General features: G+C 44.9%; 1 protein-coding gene across 3 annotated transcripts; it reads right to left on the bottom strand.

Moving 5' to 3' along the window:
• Positions 1-426: 426 nt before the first annotated feature.
• fam120c (family with sequence similarity 120C) lies at positions 427-18,095 on the bottom strand. Of its 3 annotated transcripts, XM_037272868.1 has the most exons (18): positions 16,593-18,095; positions 14,629-14,875; positions 14,418-14,500; positions 13,068-13,196; positions 12,300-12,402; positions 12,110-12,183; positions 10,921-11,195; positions 10,243-10,405; positions 10,077-10,160; positions 9,798-9,999; positions 8,688-8,937; positions 7,599-7,713; positions 7,333-7,542; positions 7,005-7,242; positions 6,789-6,924; positions 5,695-5,758; positions 5,307-5,588; positions 427-2,996 (listed from the first exon to the last, which is right to left on the bottom strand). In XM_037272868.1, the coding sequence occupies exons 1-17, from the start codon at positions 17,118-17,120 to the stop codon at positions 5,334-5,336; spliced, it is 3,156 nt and encodes a 1,051-aa protein (XP_037128763.1). In that variant the 5' UTR covers positions 17,121-18,095; the 3' UTR covers positions 427-2,996; positions 5,307-5,333. The 3 variants fall into 3 exon arrangements, with proteins under 3 accessions (XP_037128763.1, XP_037128754.1, XP_037128771.1); XM_037272859.1 differs by having other exon boundaries at positions 427-5,588; XM_037272876.1 differs by having other exon boundaries at positions 427-5,588; positions 9,828-9,999; positions 16,593-17,120.
• Positions 18,096-18,672: the final 577 nt, after the last annotated feature.

Genomic DNA, 18,672 nt, shown 5'->3' with positions numbered 1-18,672 from the left:
ATATATTAAAAAATACATACACGTATATATATATATATATATATATATGGAAAAATAAATGCAGAAATAAATACAAAAAACAAATATATAAATACAATTAGATATATATTCATGTATATTTTAGTTTTTATTGTATTGTTTTTATATTGGCTTTTATCTTCACTTTTATTTTTGATTTTGGCAGTTTGTCGCACATCTCATCCCAAACGGGTCCTTAAATTTTTACAGATTTTTTAGTGCCGTGCATTTTAGTGCTGACATTTTTACATCTAGACTTATTTTAGGACACGACAATGTTCAGCTTGCAAGTGCAGTATTTTCTATTATCCACATACATTATATATATTATATACCATATTATACACATTTGAATAATATTCTTGATTAAACGTGATTTCTCCCAAAAATAAAACTGGGCACACGGTGTTTTTTTTACTAAAAGAATAAATTTTATTTCAGCACTGTAAGTCATTTCCCAACCAGTACAAACATGACTGCCATGGTTGTCTCTTTCTGAACCATTTCTCCTCCCCTCCATCTGTGAGATCAGACCACCAACACCCAGACAAAAAAAAAATGTCACTGACTCTTTCTTCCCCTCTCTCTCACCTTTCCACAAACAGTCTGGTGCTTCCATAATGCTAACAATGATGACAAATGATACCAACCATAATTATAACAGCAATAATGATGATGATGATGATAATATCTCTCGAACAATAATATCATGGATATATTTGAACCCTTTTTTGCTGCACGGGTAGTTTTGGCGGGTGGTCCTGGGTACTGACGTGTATGCTGAAGGCATGTTTGAACAACGTGGCAGCAAATGCTCACAATGATCAAAAGGAGCACCTCTGCAGGGGGAAGGGGAGAATTGGGGGGGACAGGGCGCTTGGCCTTATGATTAATATGAAGTTTGGAAGGCTGCTGAGGGGGGAGTGGCAGTGTAGAGACAAACAGATAAGGACCTTTATCCAATTGGGACAAAATGCTCCGAGAATCTCGCAAATAGATCATAACGGGTACAAGCAAGACGAGCGCACATTCGGTTCCACATTCAAACACATGAATACATAAATGTTTTACGCCAACACTGCGCAGCACTTTCTTTCCCCGGGATTTGAGCTGCTCCAACATTGGAATGCTAACGAGTTGGGCGCGCCTGCACCATTTGGAAAGTCGGTCAAATTAGCCTTGCCAAACAATAGCCGAGATTTTTGCTAACACTTAATCTTTTCCCTTACTGGTAATCATTTTTGTTCTACGTAGAATATCTAAAAATTAAAACTGTCTCCACAATCTCATTTTGACAGGCACACCCCAGCTGCTGACGAGTTCAAATTGATTTGAAATTCACTCCAATATGGCAACAATGTTAGAAATAAATCCAGGGCAAAGAAAAAGCGATGCCAACGACCAGAATAGTCAAGTGGCTACGCAATGGTTGGCACAGCCGCAATGTGGAACGAGCGAGTGCAGACCGTCTCGTCGGCCTGGCGCTGGCCATTCATACTTTTCCTTCCTGTTTGCGTCTCCATGACAACCGAGGTCAACAGCCACATTTACCTCACAGTCTTGTCACAAATCACACAGGCTGCAATGTCATTATACATACACATCATCATACTCGCTGGTCTATAACCTTGGGGCAAGCTGCTTGCCGGGGAGGTGGGGATAGACTACGTGGGCTCAGGGGGACACTAAGTGTACTTTGGTTCTCAGGTGAGACGTTCCGCTGCTTTGTGCAAGGGCGCAGAGTTCATCTTAGATCGACCACAAAATTATCATCAGGGATATTATGAAAATCAACAGTGCAGACGATGGTTCTCAATCGGTAGCGGGCAATATTTACTTACGTACATTAACGGTGAAAGTGTCTAAAGATGCCATATAAAGGTGAGGAAAATCGCAAATATAACAGTTCAAATCTCTAGGTTGGCTAAGCGTATTTTCAGTACTAACTGAAGCGATGGTAGAAGGATTAGACGATGTAACAACATTAAAATAGTAAGAGAAACACATTTGCACAACTGAATTTAATTTTTTTTCGGATTTTTTTTTCAAACTCTGGCTAGATACATACAGAAACTGATTATTAACGTTAATATAACCTTTACTGTTAGTTGGGTTGATTAAGGGGCAGGGCAGCCTAGAGAGAAAAGAGAAAGGCGGCCAATACAAATCATCCTAGGGCTACAGGACAAGCGAGGAGGTCTGGGAAGGGGAAAACAGAGAAATTCAGGACAGTTTATATCATGTGTGTGTGTGTGTGTACGTGCGTGAACTAAGGTGACATTGTGGTCCCCGCAAAGCAATCACTGACTAGCTGTGGGACAAACCATTTTAAATTTGGACATAAAAACCTTGGTTGAATTGCAACGTTTTTGTCAAGATGCACACCTGAGTGCATTTGTGTCCTAAGAGTTGGAAGGACAATATTACGAGGCTGACAGAATCCTTCCACAAAAGACATTTCGTTAAAAAGTCATTAGTTTAAATGTGTGTACACGTCTGCAACAATATTTGTTTTAATTTTGTAACATGGACCAAATAATCTTTTTGCTTTGTGGGGACCAAAACGTGTGTGCGCGTGTTTGTGTGTGCTGAGGAAGATAAAGAGCAGAAAAGAAAAGTATTGGTTGAGGAGGGGACATTGTGTCAAAGCAGGGGAGGGAAGGGGTGACTGAGTTAGCAAGCATAAAAAAAAAAAATCAAAAATTAAATCTCCATTGAACAAAAACAGACATGGGCTAAAGAGGGCCAATACATGATGTATTGTGTTGCTGTTTGATCCATACTAGCTACTGTATAACTCAGGGTTATTTAACATCTACATATGTGTGCGCGTGTGTGTGTGTGAGTGTTGTGTGTGCCTACCCGGAACTTCCAACGTGTATTTTTCATGTGTCCATGCAAAGGAGAGTGTAAGGGATTCCGAGTCAGTCGCATGTGTTACTCCAATGAACTGACAAGCACTCCACTGGCAACTGAAACTGCACAAATATATCACGTCAGCACGAAAGCAGAGAGAATGCTGCTGGTAACAAACACAACTGAATATTTGTTTGTCCAACGTGTGTGTGTGTGTCTGTGTGTGCATTGTATGCGCACTTGCGGCGAGCAAATCGGTAGAGGGCATCACATAGCAGATCATTCTCAGGCGCATGGCCGTCCTCTAACACGTAATGTACTATTGCAATACATGTCCTAATGTCAAAATAGTTGAAAGCAGTTAAGTATGCGACTCCCAAGAAGTCTCGAAGTCGAGCGTTTCGGCCAGTGGAGCTATATTCTTTAGCCTAACCATAATGTCTTGGGTGTTTAAATCCATTGACGTGGTCACCTATGAAAACGTACGGTGCGCGTTGCAGCGCTGATCATTTCCTGTCATTTGGTGTTCGAGAGGCGAGTGCGGCCCCTGCGGCGTGACCGGCCGCTCGGCATCTCACTGTAATGGTTGCGTTGGTAACAGGGGGGATGTCTGACGCGACTACATTGACACTTAGACACACTCATGTTTGATTCCTTCAAAACGGCATCTATCCCTGTCAATTTTGCGGCGCGCAAAAGAGCGCAAGTCATCAACGTAGTACGAAAATAAGGTGCTTTCTTGTTGACTTGCCTTTTAGTCTGTGATGAGCACTCGCGGGTGCTCTCGGTTCAATGTCTACTGCTCTCAAACACGCAGTTCTGTAAATATAACTTGTATTTCCGTTATCGTATGAAACCTACTGTGGGGGACTTCCGCTTCTATACAAACGTTAAGTGCTCAAACAAAACCGTTCATTAGCGTAGTCTCCGAACGTGAGCGGGAAACTCGGGTAGGGGTTGATTGGGGGGAGGCACTCTGACGTGTTCCCACCCACGAAGCCTTGGACTTGCACCTTTAGGGCAGGAAAGTGCATTCTATTGGTCTAAAGTGACACGCTGGGGCTCTCAGCGTTTCTTAACAGCCACCCGAGGATGGCGGGATCTTTGAGGCTACGCCGGCTTACCATGATTTTTTTTTCGTTGTTTTTTTTTAACATTGCTCGGCTAGCCGCGTTCAAATACGCTTTGGACATGACTTTCCTGAAAGTGACGACGATTCCCGGGAGAGAAGAATCGGACTTCAAAAGTTATTTAATGAACATTTTAGGCCACTTTGCAGAGTAGACTTGGAACTTTCCAATATCTGCTAAGCAGCAGTCTTTTTTTTCTTTTTTTGGCCTGGAACTCTCGGTAGGTGCCTCGAGGTGTTTGACTTGTCAGTCACCTGGCAGAGGACCATCCAGTGTGGTTTGAAATCTTGAAAAAAAGTGCCTCTTTGTCTGGAACCACTCTGTACACATTCTGACGTCTTTCAAATAGATCTCTACCTTTAAATGTAGTTCTCTGTCATCATTAACATTTACTTAGATGCGTGCAGCCCATACACGGTCAATTCGTCGCAATCTGGGGCTTCTGTTAAAAAAAAAAAAATTACATTTAAATACAACATCAAGTGCTTTTGTTGGGATAATACAATCAAAGCTTTTGGGAGGAAGGGGCAGGAGGTTGGGCAATATAATATAATGCACTTTTTTGGAGGAGCGGGGAAAAACCTTGCATACTTAGGGATTAAGGTGCGTAAATTCATGGGATTTCTTAGCACAGCTAAACGCTAGGCTATGCTACATAGCTCAAAGTATAAGAGCATCCTAATTAATGGCGTCGCACAAGTGCTCCGGTGATCCACTGAGAAAGGAGCTTGGGAATATTTTGCCATTGTGGCTTTCTAGCAGGCCGGACGCACAAGTCACTTTATCCAGTTGGACTCTTTCGATCACTGAAGGTCTCGCGGAAGTCAAACCTCACGCGAGACGACGATTACAAACCGCACTGACACGTGGCTACCGAACGTGGTGAACCTTGGGAACCACATCGGACCGGTGACGCCAAATGCAACCTCTGTGTGCAGAGTTTCTAACAACATAAAAAAGTATAATATAAAGGTAGCCATATTGGAGAGGGGGCTCGCTTACGTGGCGGCGGTGGTGATGGGGGCGGAACTTCTTTGAGTTTGTGTGCAGGGAGGAGAGGCTATTTTTGGAGGGGCGGGGTGCTTACAGACTCATGGAGAAAATCTCTCAACAAAAACAAAAATATAAAACCACGAGAAACTAAAAATGGGATTTAACTGTTGTGACAGCCAACTGTTTGGACGCATCACACGGAGCAGCAGATCATACGAGACAGATGCCCACGGCTGCTTCCTGCTCCGTGTGATGGCGTGACAGTTAGTGGGCGGGGCTACAAAGACGGGGAAAGGCAGTCAAACACACTCTCTGAGGACGCCATCCGTCTCTTTATCACTCTTCCTTCTGTAGCGCTCCGTCTGACGGGCAGTCGTCAAGGCAACAAGGGGTCTCCGCTTGCACCCCCTCTGATTGGTTGTCTCTGCTGGCTAAGGCACACTGGATTGGCTGGGCCAGGGAGGCCAGCTCCAAGGGCTGCCCCATGGCTGCTGCTGAGTTTCCATTCAGCTGCCGAGTTGTGACCTCTGGCGCTGAACCCGCCTCCTCTAAGGGCTTCGGGGGACTGTTGGATGGAGGGGGCGATGATGTCTGTGGGGGAGGGGGGGACACACACGAAGCGTTAGGACACGTTGCAATATCTGAGTGCTTTCTTTTGCAAGCCGGCGAAAAGCACAAAAGTGGAAAGTGGCCGTACCTGTGTTGTGTTGGCAGTTGCTTTTTTCCCTCCCCTTAGCTTTGCTGGGATATCTTTACCCCTCCTGTGGTGAGCAAACAGACAAGACTTTAGCATGGTGGTGAGAAACTCACTGGAGTTCAGGGGGCACATTCAGCCAAACTTGATGTCAACTGGGCCAGTCCAGTATTAGTTTTAGCCTAATCCACTACAAATATATTAGTACATTCTGAAAATATCAACATTTCTTAATATCTCGTTGCAAACAAAACAAGAAACGTCTTAATGAGTGCAATTTCAACTAGATTATGAAATGATGATAGTTTCCATCACACAGATCACAGTGGATCTACAGTATGTACTGTAGTAAAACTAGAGGGCTAGAAATCACTTTAAACTAAAAAATGTCCACACCCATCTGAAAATGTTACTGCCTCATCACAACATACAAATTAACATGGGAACTTTTCTCCAAGAGGGTACAGTTGTGCCCCTACCTTGTAAATGTAGACATCAAATTAAATCCAAGTTGTGGCAGTGCATGAAAAAAAAAGAAAAAGTGCTTGCATTCAATGATCAATAGCTGCGTGTAGAAGCAAAAGAACTGTAGACGCTCGCGTTGGGTCGTTTACTCTTGGTGCGTTCAATGACCACTCACATATGAGGGCAACTCAAACTTCCATCAAAATACTCATTTAATGTGCCAAAATGCAATGAGGACTTAGACCCACCAAAATCCGCACAGTGGGGAATGGGATTAAACTTTTTTTGAGGGTAACTGCAATTTATCAATTGGCACGACAGTTTTTCTTTTACTGCTAGACGACATGTAAACCAGCCAATATTTTTTAAATAGAATATTTAAACATTTGGCACAATTTTTACTATTACAATTCTTTGTTCTCTCTGCAGAACAACCACAGCACTAGGTGACTTGAATGTGAAAATATAGCTTACTACTTGCATATATGCAAAAAATAATAATATTATTGTGACTATATCAATATACTGTATCAAAATCACCCAAAGAGTAATATATCACTGTGTCGAATCATTAGGCCCTTTATCAATATCTATTGTTATTACGTCTCCACTTGCGAGCCAACAACACTCACCCTTTCCCGGCTCCGACTGAAACCACCTGCATGTTGAACCCCCCTCTGCCACGGATGGGTTTGTTCCCGGCCCACTGGCCAACAACCATGCCGGCAATCTCCAACTTTCCTCCCTGAGGGGGAATTGACTGGATGCCTGTATAAATAAAGGGATGGTGATTGACATATCCTCTTATGGTGTTTGTACAGCTCGTCAAAGTTCATGAATGCGCGTACCTGGGAAGGCTCTGGGTCTGTGCTGGGCAGGGTGGTGCGGATGATGTGGGTGATGAGGAGGCATGCCACCCATGGGCCGAGGTGGGTAAAGGGGGGGCATGGGGTAGAAAGGGGGCACCATGGCAGGCGGCAAGAAGGCGGGAGGCGGAAGAGGTGGAGGCGGAGGAGGAGGACGAGACAGATTGATGCCCTCAAGTATGGCTTGACGCATCTTCTCCACCTTAGATACTAGCTCCTCCTGCCGAGAAGAACAAGGATGGACTCGTGTACTCATTAGCGGTCTTGTATGCCTCGAGACTGGGCGGAAGAATTTCGAGCGGGTCCATACCTGGCCTTCGCACATATCTAGCAGGGCAGCACGGTCACGGGTGGCGCGGGCCAGTTTGCTCTGGAACAGTTTGCCATCAAAGAAGCCCCAGGGACAGCAGTGCTCCCATGGCAGCGGCTGACCGCACACATCGTTGATGAAGAGTGCCGTGTCGACGCCGGCCATAAAGAGAGCAGCTAGCTGCACGCCGCGGGCATCCACCTTCTCCACCTGAAAGCCAAACAAATGAGTGCTCAGACGGAACGGGCGGGGGTGGGAGCACGTACCTTGAGCTCCTGTAGCTGGTCCGGTTCGTAGAGCTGGTTGGAAACGGCCTGGGCCAAAAAGGCATCCAGCTCATTTCTCTGGAGGATCCTTCCTCCAGGCCACTGCATCATATACCTGGCAGACAAGGAAGGCTCATCAAATACACAATACAGAGGGGCCAGACTGCCTTGGGGGCAAATAGTCCTTTTGTGAGTAACATGCAAGAGAGCAGCGTGAACAGCCTGTTCCTAGTTTTGGCTGATGGCTCATGACGCTTTTGAATGCGGAGTCCAAACTACAAACCCAAGTCCAATGAAGTTTGAACATTGGGTTAAACATAAATAAAAACAGAATACAATGATGTGCAAATCATGTTCAATCTATATTTAATCCAAAACACCCCAAAGATATTTTATATTCAAACTGAAACCATGTTTTTAGTAAATAATCAGCAAGTTGAGGGGTGTTTCCATGAGTGCAATGTTATAACAATAAACACGGATGCAGTTTTCTTTACCACCAATATTGAATGCCTTCTGAGCCTAAGGAATGTAGTTAGCCCTTAAGTATCATGCTCTCAAGGCACTTAGATTGGAAACAAATCCGTTTTGAATGCTCCATTAGCTGGGTATCCATTACCAACTGAAATGCGCAAAATGCAAATTGCGCAATAGAAAACTGGTACAATACAATACATCTTTATTTTGATAGCCCTTTCACAACAGTTTTTGCCATAAGAGAGCACTTTACACTAGAATAAAAAAAATCTGCATTCAGAAACTAAACAAGAGTAAGCTGCACTAAGATGACATTAACTTGGAGCAGAAAGTGGCGTATCGTGTTTGTGTGCGTCTCGACATAAATAGCACAAATGGAACATTATTAGAGCTTAGGTCATGTAATTTAATCACCATTTGTTTTTATTAATGTACATATTTGCTATGGACGACTGGCTTATGAAGCGTTTGAAGTGCTCATTCAATGTTTTTAGGAAATTACTCGAAGATTGCAGCCACTTGTCACATTGTCATCCCACACATTGGACACCACTGGTCTAAAGGTTACAAAAAAGGAGCCAAACAATTCTACGCAAACAAGCAGCTTCCTACCTGAGCACGCAGCACATGAGCAGCAGATGCTGCGGGACTTGCGCCGGGTTGAGGAGGGCTGGGCAGTCGGAGCGGAGGCAAGCCAGGAAGGCTCGAGTTCTCCTGGAGCGGTCCTCGCTGGCGCGACCCAACCACAAGCGGCGTAGGTTCGGGCAGGTCCACTCCCGGAAACATAGAGCCGGGACCAATTCAGGAGTCAGAGCCGACTTGGCTTTACCGCAACTCCACTCTTTGACAATCACTGGAGGAACTGAAACATTGTAATGGATTCAGTTACTGGCTCCTCTTAAGATTGGCCCATTTTACAAGCAACACTTTCACTACGCTTTCCCTTTTAGCAGTTTTTCGACAAATATTTCAAGACCCACAAAACAGACTCTTCTTTCACGGGTAAAAAATAATGTGATTCTACCATTTTCTGTTCACTATTATGCAGAACAGTGACTTTGATACTAGTATTTTTCGTTTTTGTAAAAACCTCAGCCATCTCAAAAGTAGTGTGGTGTGGTTTCATTCAATAAACCCGCTAAAACAACATCTGGGAATAGCAGTACATTTACAGTTGTTCATAGTATAGCCATATATCTGAAAAGAGCGAAAAATATTCTTTAAAATATGTATTTATACATGAGCAATGGTAATTGTTAATGGTTTTCACTGGTATTGAAGTCTCGCTAGGTCTTGTGAAATCAGCTGCCAAAAAATAGAAAAATAACTTTGGCTACGTTCACACCGCAAGGTATTATGCCTGGAAAATTTAGATTTTCTTTTGGGTAGATCTTTTTATGTAGTCACCGACATTCTACAACCAAATCAGACGTGTAATGTGAATGACACGAGGCCGTGAAGTGATATGCACGGCAGTAAGACACTTCTCTGTATGTTCTCAATCGGCCTCATTTACCAACTGTGCTGCATGTGCACACAAAACGTGCATACGCATCATCAAGTAATTCTTTAAGTATTAGGAGATGTATGATCAAATTTTGGAATAAATAAAGCAGCAAAACCTGCGTCGTGTTTAAAAAAAAATCCCAACTGACATAAATCAGAATTGCAGTATGAACATAGCCTTTGACACAACTTTGAAAACACATCGTTGTATGCCACCTCCAAATACTTGACAATCCCAGCCCCAACCTTCCAAGGGAGCTCTTTTGCGGAGGGCGAGTCTTTCAAGCCGGCGGTGCGTTTCGGCCAAACTGAAGAGGACACCGTAGGCATATTGTCTGGCGGCACGGAATAGCAAAGAGGCAGGAGGCAGCTCAGAGTTACACTCGTCCTCGATACAAACTGGCATTTTCATCTCTCCCTGGAGGCGAGAAGAAAGACCAGCTGTTAAACGGAACACGACAAGGTCAAATGGCACTCGGCTGAGCAGAACTTTACCTTGGTCAAGATGTGGTAAATCTGTGGGTACATCAGCCCTCTTCTGTGTCTGTGTTCAGCTACACGAAGAACCTCAGCACTAACCTAAAAAAAAAAAAAGAACACTTGCCGTTTTCTCTAGGCAAATTCAGATCCCATATTCTGAAAAAGTGTTTTTAAGACAAACCTGAGGCAGAGGGGGTGTGGTTATGTCCATGTGACTGCGAGTCGCCATAGACAGCAGTGACGGAATGCTTGAGCTGCTCCCGTTGCCTTGGGAACCGTCTCCGGAGGCCGAGCCCTCTCTTCCGGCAGGATCCTCCCATCGTGACGACTTGTCTGTCAAATGGCTGTCAAATGGAGAACAAGCCGTGCGAGAATGCTTAAACATTACAACCGTGGAAATAGTTTCGCTTTTGTAACTGTCAATATTTGTCTAACAGAGTCAACAACCGTTCCGGAGAGGCCTAAACTAACTTGCAGAGCTGCAAATCCATTCATCACCAAAAGCTCTTATCAGATGGCAACATCTATGAGGTGTTCAAAAGTTGGCCGGTGTGGGCACTGAACTTTGTGGATGAGGATATGGAACAAATCAGAAATCAGCTCAAAAGTGATATCAAAATTGAAAGTGAGTCCAATCATAACCCACAAGTGGAGCGAAATTGCTGCTTATGGCATGAAAAGGAACGTTGAGACTTGCACGTCTCCTTGACTAAGACGGCTAAGAACAAACTGCCAACTCGCTGAGACACCAAAACTCTGCTTGTGTTCAGTCAAAGTATGCGTCATGCAAATAACTCGCAGCGGAATGTGATGAGATGCATCCAAAGCACAGCAGACCCTCTTTTTGTCCCTGCCTTACTTTGCATTGTTGTCATTGGGTTCGTCTCCATCCGATGACGAGGAAGGTGACGGAGAAGGACCTGACTGAGCGACCGTGTGGTGATTGGGCAAACGTCCTCCACCCTGAGAGGAATCATATGGCGCCGACCAATCAGAAAAGCCCATCTTGCCCGTGGGCGAATCGTTGCAGTCTTGAGATGGCGGTGGCGGGTTCTGGAACAAAGGGGCGGAGCCGGGTCCGAATGGAGCGTTTGCAAAAGGCGGTTTGAAGCCGGCCACCTGGGGAGGGGGGAACTGATGGCAAGGAGAGAAAGAATGAAGGCAAGGTGTTAGGCGCTAGTAAAAATCACTTCATGAATATCAATTGAGCACTTCCAAAAATAAATAAATAAAATACGCCTGCCGTAAATGAGCGATTCTACTACTTAGGTTCCATTTGCATTATTTAAGTGGAGTTTTTAGGGCAAGTGGCAGTTTGAAAAGTCACAGCAATTTTGACCTGTCACGTTGAACAAGCCCTCAGAATTTCAGACTGTTTTATTATTGGTGAATAAGGGTTTTCTTGAGGAGCAGGGTCAAAGAGATGTATTGAGAAATAATCAAGTTAGACAGTTTAACTCTCATTTAAAGGTGTTTTGTTGACCATATTTTTTAATTAAGCTTTGTCAGCCATGCTAAATACAGCTTGCAAGGAAATGTGCAAATTTATCCGAGGTGTACTGCACCCGCTGAGATGCTTCAAGAGACAAGTGCAAAAATGAGCTGGGAGCCGTGCGAGAGAGCCAGTAAGAACAGATCGAGAGGGACCTGTGCTTATGGAGCGATGCTTCTCGGCGGGGTTGTGGCAGAAAGAATTAAAAATACACTTACAAATATTAACTTAAACCATTTTATGACATTTACGGACATCCGCCTATCTATCAATTTGTTGTATGTGTAATAATATGATGACACAATTAAAGAGGTCTGAGAGAAACTGTGACTCTAATGTGCCCAGCGAAAAAATGAGTTTGACACTTCTGATCTTGGTCCACAAGATGAAATCGCAAGTCCTACCAAATTAAATTTTTTAACAAATATCACTGTGATTTTTGATTTGGGGGTTTGAGATGGTAAGATTCCCCCAGACTGGCTTCAAAGAACACATAGAAACTACGGTATATGGAAATCAACCTCACACACACACACACACAGAAAAAGAGATCTACCTGATTTTTTCCAGGATGCATCGGTCCCATGTGGCCGGAAGGTCCCCCAAATGGAGTGGGCCCAAACCCAGGCACTGAATACACACACAGTTATTAGGGATGGACCAAAAAAAAAAAAAACTAGAAAGGAGCAACGGCTGTAATTTTGACTTCCATCTATCAGTCAATAAACCTGATCAGTTTAACTCACAAATGAAAGTGGGAGGTCCCACGTTAGGCGATCGTGGTTTGGAGGCGGCTGAGAAATACTCCACAGCTTTCTTGAAGCGATCCACCTTGTCCTCCATGCGAGACTGGAAGGAGACACAGCACCATGTTGAAAGTACTTGTTGAAAGGCTCAACACAATTATTTCACACTAGACATGTGCATTTAAGTCGGCATGAAGTTATTGGACTCGTGTCATCACATTGTTTGTTTGAGCCAACGAGTGGGAGAAACAGGAAATGGCGAGGTCAGTTAAAATATGACACTGTTGCTCTGCCAAGTGTGAGCGCTGGCCACAAACGTCACCCTCCGACGTGGGCGTCCACAAAAACTGCGGCGGCGGTGACAATCCATCATCATTAAACCCGCAGGGATCTAAGTTTGGTAAGAACCAGGAGTGAGCCTTATTATGGCCCTTAAAATAAAATCGCAGATTTGATTTCTCACAAAAATACTAATCAATACATAATTCAAGCTTTATTTGACTTTCTTTTTCTCTTGCTTCTGGCATTTTCTACATTTCTCCGGTTACAAGCCTTTCAAAAATAGCTGAAAACTTTGGATTCTTTCATTTGACATCACGTGACACAAATACAAAGCAATCGGGTAACTTGAAAGATTCTGTGAATTTGTGTGAATTAAAAATGGAATGACTAAACAGCTGCACAATACACGACCGTTTGGTGCTTTAGTCCATTTTCAATGATACAATACGGATTCTTCAAGCATTTGGATGAACATGATGAACCCACCGCTGACTGTTTGAAGACATCTCTGGCGATGGTGTCCAGGTTCCCAAGGTCTTTGATGGAGGAGACATACTCTGACACAGCCTTGATGACCACTTCGCAGGGCGGCAGTACCAACTGATGGGCTCGCACCTGCAATGTTGTTCACAAGATTTATTGGCAGCAATTCATTTTCTAGGCTGAAATTAAAATGACAGACAGTGTAGGAGCTCTAAGTACTTTAGTAACTTTGGCTGCAAGCTGAATTCCTTTTTTTTTTTTTTTTGTGAGTTCACAAAAACACAAGAATCCATCTTATCCCGAGCCCGCTGATTTTCTCCGAGGCAGCGCGGGTGGAGCAGACTAATCACAAAGCAACAGTGTGTTTGGGGCGGGATATGCGGCGACAATGAAAACAAGAAGTACTGAGGCTGGGGGGAACAAACAAAAGTTTGGTCGGTTGCACAAGTTGCTACATCACTCAATGAGCTTGAAGTACTGTACACAATTGTTGCACCTTTCCCGAGAAGATCACAGTGGAGCGCTCCCAGATTGATACTCCGTTGTGTGAGTCACAAATCAATCTTTTGCCAGTTTAGTACTTTAGTGTTGTCACTAACAAATCTTTTGTGAAAGAAAGACACTGCTTTTCAGGAAAATGACAGTGATAAGCACTCTTGTATAAATAACACTTAAGCTTGCCAGTATATTAACAATCTGGTGCCGGGCTCCCTTGTCAGGTCAAATGCCTCTCGCGGCCGTTTTGCCTGCTTCGATGGCCCGCAGTGGACGTCAGAACTTACAAAAGAATAAATAGAAAATGCTAAGTTAGTTGGAGAAGGTTTAACATGCACTGAGACGTTTTATTTTTTATCTTTTTTTGTTTAAAGCACGAAAGTTGGTTCTGGGTGTTGTAAATATGGTTTTAAAATTGTTAATTATAGTTTCAGATTTTTGTGCTAAACAAGTTTTGCGGGTGACTGTTTCCCCAGCCCTATTGTAATTTACATGGACAAAATGACAATTACAATGGCGGGAACTGAAAATGCTGAACAGAATGTTGTCTTCCTCAAAATGTTGGAAGCAGAGCATTGTACAAAATGTTGCCCTAACTTAACAATGGGCGAGTAACACAAGCACAGTAGTGATGAAAGAAATGAATGAGGTAAGATTTAAAACGAGCGTAATTACAGTACTTGTGTCATTTGCAGTACAGTAATACTTTACAATCCATCAGTAAAGGTGAATACACAATCATTAGCTGTGATAATGAACATTTCCAGAGAACAGTTATTGCTTGAGGCAAGATTAGCTTTGATAGTTTTTCATGTTTGAAGCTCGTTTTTTCATGCACGACTTTCAGGGATATGCTACCTTTAGAGATGCTAGTGGGTGTTCTGGTCCCAGAAGACTCCAGTGGAAGGCAGCCAGGTCTTCATCAGGCAGAATATGATTTCCTTCACAAAGAAAAAAAAAAATGAAATGGCTCTCGTGTGAATGAACAACGTATAGGGACACGGCGGACGTAGGCGTGTGCGCTTCAGCGTGCATGATGGAAACATCGTTGGTGTGGGCCGCTCCTTACCCAGCAAAGCGGCGAAGCAGGGCAGATGCTGAGTCTTGAGCCCGAGCTGGCGGGCAGCTTCAGACAGCAGATACTGATGTGTGGTCAGGTTTTTGCCATTCCAGCTCAGTTTGAGTGCGTGCGAGGAGAAATAGGCAGGCACGTTGCACAGTGCAAACTCTGAATCCTGCGCAATCAAGCCGGCGAATCCGTAGTCCCTGTAGAGAGACAGCACTTCCTGGTGATGATCCTCCAAAGTCTGTACAACCTGCACAAAGAGCGAACAAAGTCAGCAGAACCTTTTTAAGCAGGTGTTTTTTTTTAGGCGCACTCACCAGCAGATCACAATTTTCATTCAAGAGTTTCATTTGTAAGGCTTACTGGCACTATATGTAGATTAGGATTTGGCATCAGCGAGTACTCAAATGAAATGTAATCGTACTCGGTCCAAAAATGTAGAATTGATACTTCCTTCAAGGAAATGTTTACGTGAAAAGTGTCTATTCATACAAAATAATGCATGCAATGTCATGTAGAGGAAAGCCAATGCAAGGCAGATTAGGTATGAATTGTTAGATGCAATAACAGAACTAAATACATAAATTTGTCACATGAGAGCATACCCTGGACTTATCTGTCAATGTATCACGAGAACAAAGTCTCTGAAAAGATGGACAGTGTTCAATTCAGTGACACTGTCAATAAGAGAGAGTAGTTTGCCCCAGACTTGTGAACTGCTTAAGGCGAGACTTAATCCCAAAATGGTTACACACAGAGACACGTGGTGCGGTGTGCAGTATCTATTTGGAGCTCTTTCGTCGATCAGCTGAGATGCAGAAGAACGTTAACATAGCTGAATAGCAAATTAGCTCCACTGTGTGATACAAAGTGAGAAAATGTACAACATCCTCTTCATATGAATCACGTGTCCCTCAAACTGCGGACATGCAAACAAAGCAGCAACTGCTTAAAAAGTCAACACAGGTAAAACCCCGGAAGCAATCGTGGGTTTGAGTGCGTTAAATGTCAAACATTTCGGTTCCTACTTCCTGACAGTGTATTTCAGTCGCAATGCACAAACATCAAACACCCAAGAGCCGTAAAATAATCACTTAAATTATTTTGGGATAAATCTTCTATAAAGTAATGGGGGTATATAAAATCCACAGATAACACCAGCAGCCCAACTCCCACCTATTTCAGATTTCACAGGAAAGGCGCCCCACGAAAATGTAAGCGGCAATGAGAAGGGATAAATCATTCCATGCCTCCACTCAATATGCAAATGTTTGAAATACTCCAAATGAGCCAGCGTCCTATACAAAGTAAGACTATGCACTTAGCAATTCTTCAACAATGTATGTCAAGTTCATCGAGTTCATGCTATGCAATACCGAGTCAACTTGGAAGGACCGTTTTAATTTGTGATTAATTTGAAACCCAAGATGGCTCGATCCAAACACATTGGCTCCCAGGAAACATTGGCTCCCAGGAAACATTTGTGCTCTGCTGACTGGCTACATTTATATATATATATATTTTTTTTTTAAAGTGATGCTATGCATTTGACTGTTCCAAAAGTGGTCAAGAAGTTGTACACTTGCCAATGGTTTTGAAAGGCAGAGCTACTTGACTACTTCATGCCACGTAAAGGGTCACGACACTTTTGAAGCTGCTTCAGGTACATGTCAATTACAAATTAGTTATACCACAGGTGCACATAAGCATTATTTTAGCCATCGCTCAAACAATTCCTCACTCATCAACGCAGTTGTGGATGAATTTTACAATTATTTGTTGCACCACTTGTGACAAATGATCAAAGCGGAGTTTTTGTGTACAATTCAACGTCTCTACTTTGACTTAAGCCAGCTATCTGTAATTGTAGTTGAGGGCAGAGTGGGAGTACCGATCCCAGCCAAATGAAGTAGAAAAAACGTGCAAGAGAAAGTGCAAAGGAGCAGCGTTACAACTAGGTAACTCACCCGCACTCGGAAGCGGAACATAGCGAGGCGGACGCAGTGGCTGAGGCAGGCCGGGGGCAGGAACCAAGCGCGGGGAGGCGGGGTGGCCTTGCCGCCGACGTGGTTGACGATGAGCTGCGCTGTCTGTCGCTGGCCCTGAGCTCGCCGCGCCCACTCAGGCCAGCGCTCCTTGCCCAGCGTCCCGTTAAACACCACCACGAGCTCCAGGCCGCCCTGGAACAGGCAGGCCTGCGAAAGTGCGGCCAGGTAGCCCAGCATGGCATTCCACTGACCGCCGCACACCCAGTCCGTCTGGTAGCCGCCGTAGAGGCGCTGCAGGCCGGAGTCGGCGTCCACCAGGATCCTGGCGGGAGGGGGCGGGGGAGGCATGGGCCCGGGGTGGTGAGGGTGGTGCGGGTGTGGGTGATGGTGCGGGTGGGGGTGCGGGGGTTGGCGGGCCGCGGTCCGGACGAGCTTGAGCAGGTCTACGGGCACCGCGGCGCCGGGACAGCGCTTCTCCAGATACTCCTGGAATCCCTGCACGCCCATGACGGTGGTGTTGAGCCTGTGCGTATGTCCGGGAGCGGGCTCGGAATACGTTCGGTACGCCGTGGTTGGAACGGGATGAGGGGCGAGACGAGCTAGCTAACTGCGAGCTAACCGTCTGCCCAACGACTGAGTGACAAGTGGAGCGCTTTACCCACACCCGAATAGGTCAAGCGACCGATCATGCGCGAGCGCCGCCTGATCGTGGCTAAAAACTTACGTCCACTCCCCTCTACGAAACAAAAAAAGATGTTTCTCCAATTTAGACGTGCGTGCGGAGCCTTGCGTCCATCTCTGTGGATTTTGGCGAGAGCCACAAGGCCAGTGGAGCTACAACGAGTTGGCAATTTGTTGTTCACTCCATCCGCATCATCGCCGGTACCCAAATAAGCAGTCGCTCACTGTGGTGTCCAAAAAGTGCCCGATATCGACACTAAGTGAAGAAATGATCACGCGTGAAATGGATGCGATACTGCGCACTAGTTAGCAGGGCTGGACGGCCACTTCGCGGACATGTTGAAGCGAGCGGCTAGCGCGACTCTTTCAACTGACAGCGACAATATTTGCCACACAGTCAGCTCGAAAGCAAGTTCAAATTCCGCATTTGGGGAACGCGTTGAAATACTAGGCGCAATAAATATCGTCGTGTGTCCGTGTTTTCTATTTGCCAAGTGTGTACGTGTGTGTGTGTGTGCACGCGCGCGCGTGCGTGCGTGTGGCTAGCTGCTGGCAGGGTCCCCGGCGTGATTTTGACGCGTCAACTCCCGACACAAGTCCGGGGCGGATCCGACGCGGAATGGGATGAATGTTTGACGGAATAAAAGAAAAAAAAGTAAAAGAAAAGAAAGCGAAAAGCCCGATTGTGCCTCCCTCGCTGTCGTCCACGCTCACGGCTCCATGTTGCGGAGGAGAAGCTCACTTCCAAGCGACAGCAGCCATCTTGCGACTTCCTCGCGGCCCAGCACAGTCGGAGAGAAGGCGGAGGAAGTGCAGGGAGGAGGCGCCACCATATGGGGCTCATGGGAAATGTAGTGCCACGGCCACATGGCCGCCGTTTCACATCAGGGGCGCGACCTCCACTTTAGAACTACAACTACCGACGCTAAGATAGCGACCGTTTGGACCGGAATTGCGATTTCTCCAAAAAGTGTGCGGACTCGTCGTGAAATGAGCCAAATCAGTTTATGTTAATTGATTAAAAAATAAAATGTGCTCCACAAGTGTTCTTCCCATTGTGTGAGGATTCTCAAATACTTTTTTTTAACCCATGTTTGCCAGATAACATGGACGCTCGATTGTTTTGCACATTTAAGTATTGATGCGAAGGGGTTGTCTCCGTGTTGATTTCACCCACGAACACAAATAAGCACAGTAGATCATCAGTCATTAACAGGTAGTATGGTTCGCTTCGGTCCATGTTGGCGTGTCTGTCTCCCCCCTTCGGTCATAAGCGGCACTGCTAGCCACGGCGGAGGAAAAGTGAGGCAGGCATCCAGTTGCGCCCCCACACTTATAAGTCTTATAAGTTCGTTGTTTGTATCTAGCAGCTAATATT

This window comes from Syngnathus acus, chromosome 2, assembly GCF_901709675.1.
Source record: "Syngnathus acus chromosome 2, fSynAcu1.2, whole genome shotgun sequence".
In the NCBI taxonomy this organism is placed as follows: Eukaryota; Metazoa; Chordata; class Actinopteri; order Syngnathiformes; family Syngnathidae; genus Syngnathus; species Syngnathus acus.
Note: the sequence above shows the minus strand (reverse complement) of the source record. Positions and strands in the feature narration are given on the sequence as shown.

Bases quoted from the DNA above. Each gene is read 5' to 3' on its own strand.
- fam120c (XM_037272859.1), bottom strand. From the start codon at position 17,120: ATGGGCGTGCAGGGATTCCAGGAGTATCTGGAGAAGCGCTGTCCCGGC. The intron at 14,501-14,628 runs GTAAGGAGCGGC...TTCTTTGTGAAG, and splicing joins CTGCTTCGCCGCTTTGCTGG to GAAATCATATTCTGCCTGAT. The intron at 12,184-12,299 runs GTGAGTTAAACT...GTGTGTATTCAG, and splicing joins GGGACCTCCCACTTTCATTT to TGCCTGGGTTTGGGCCCACT.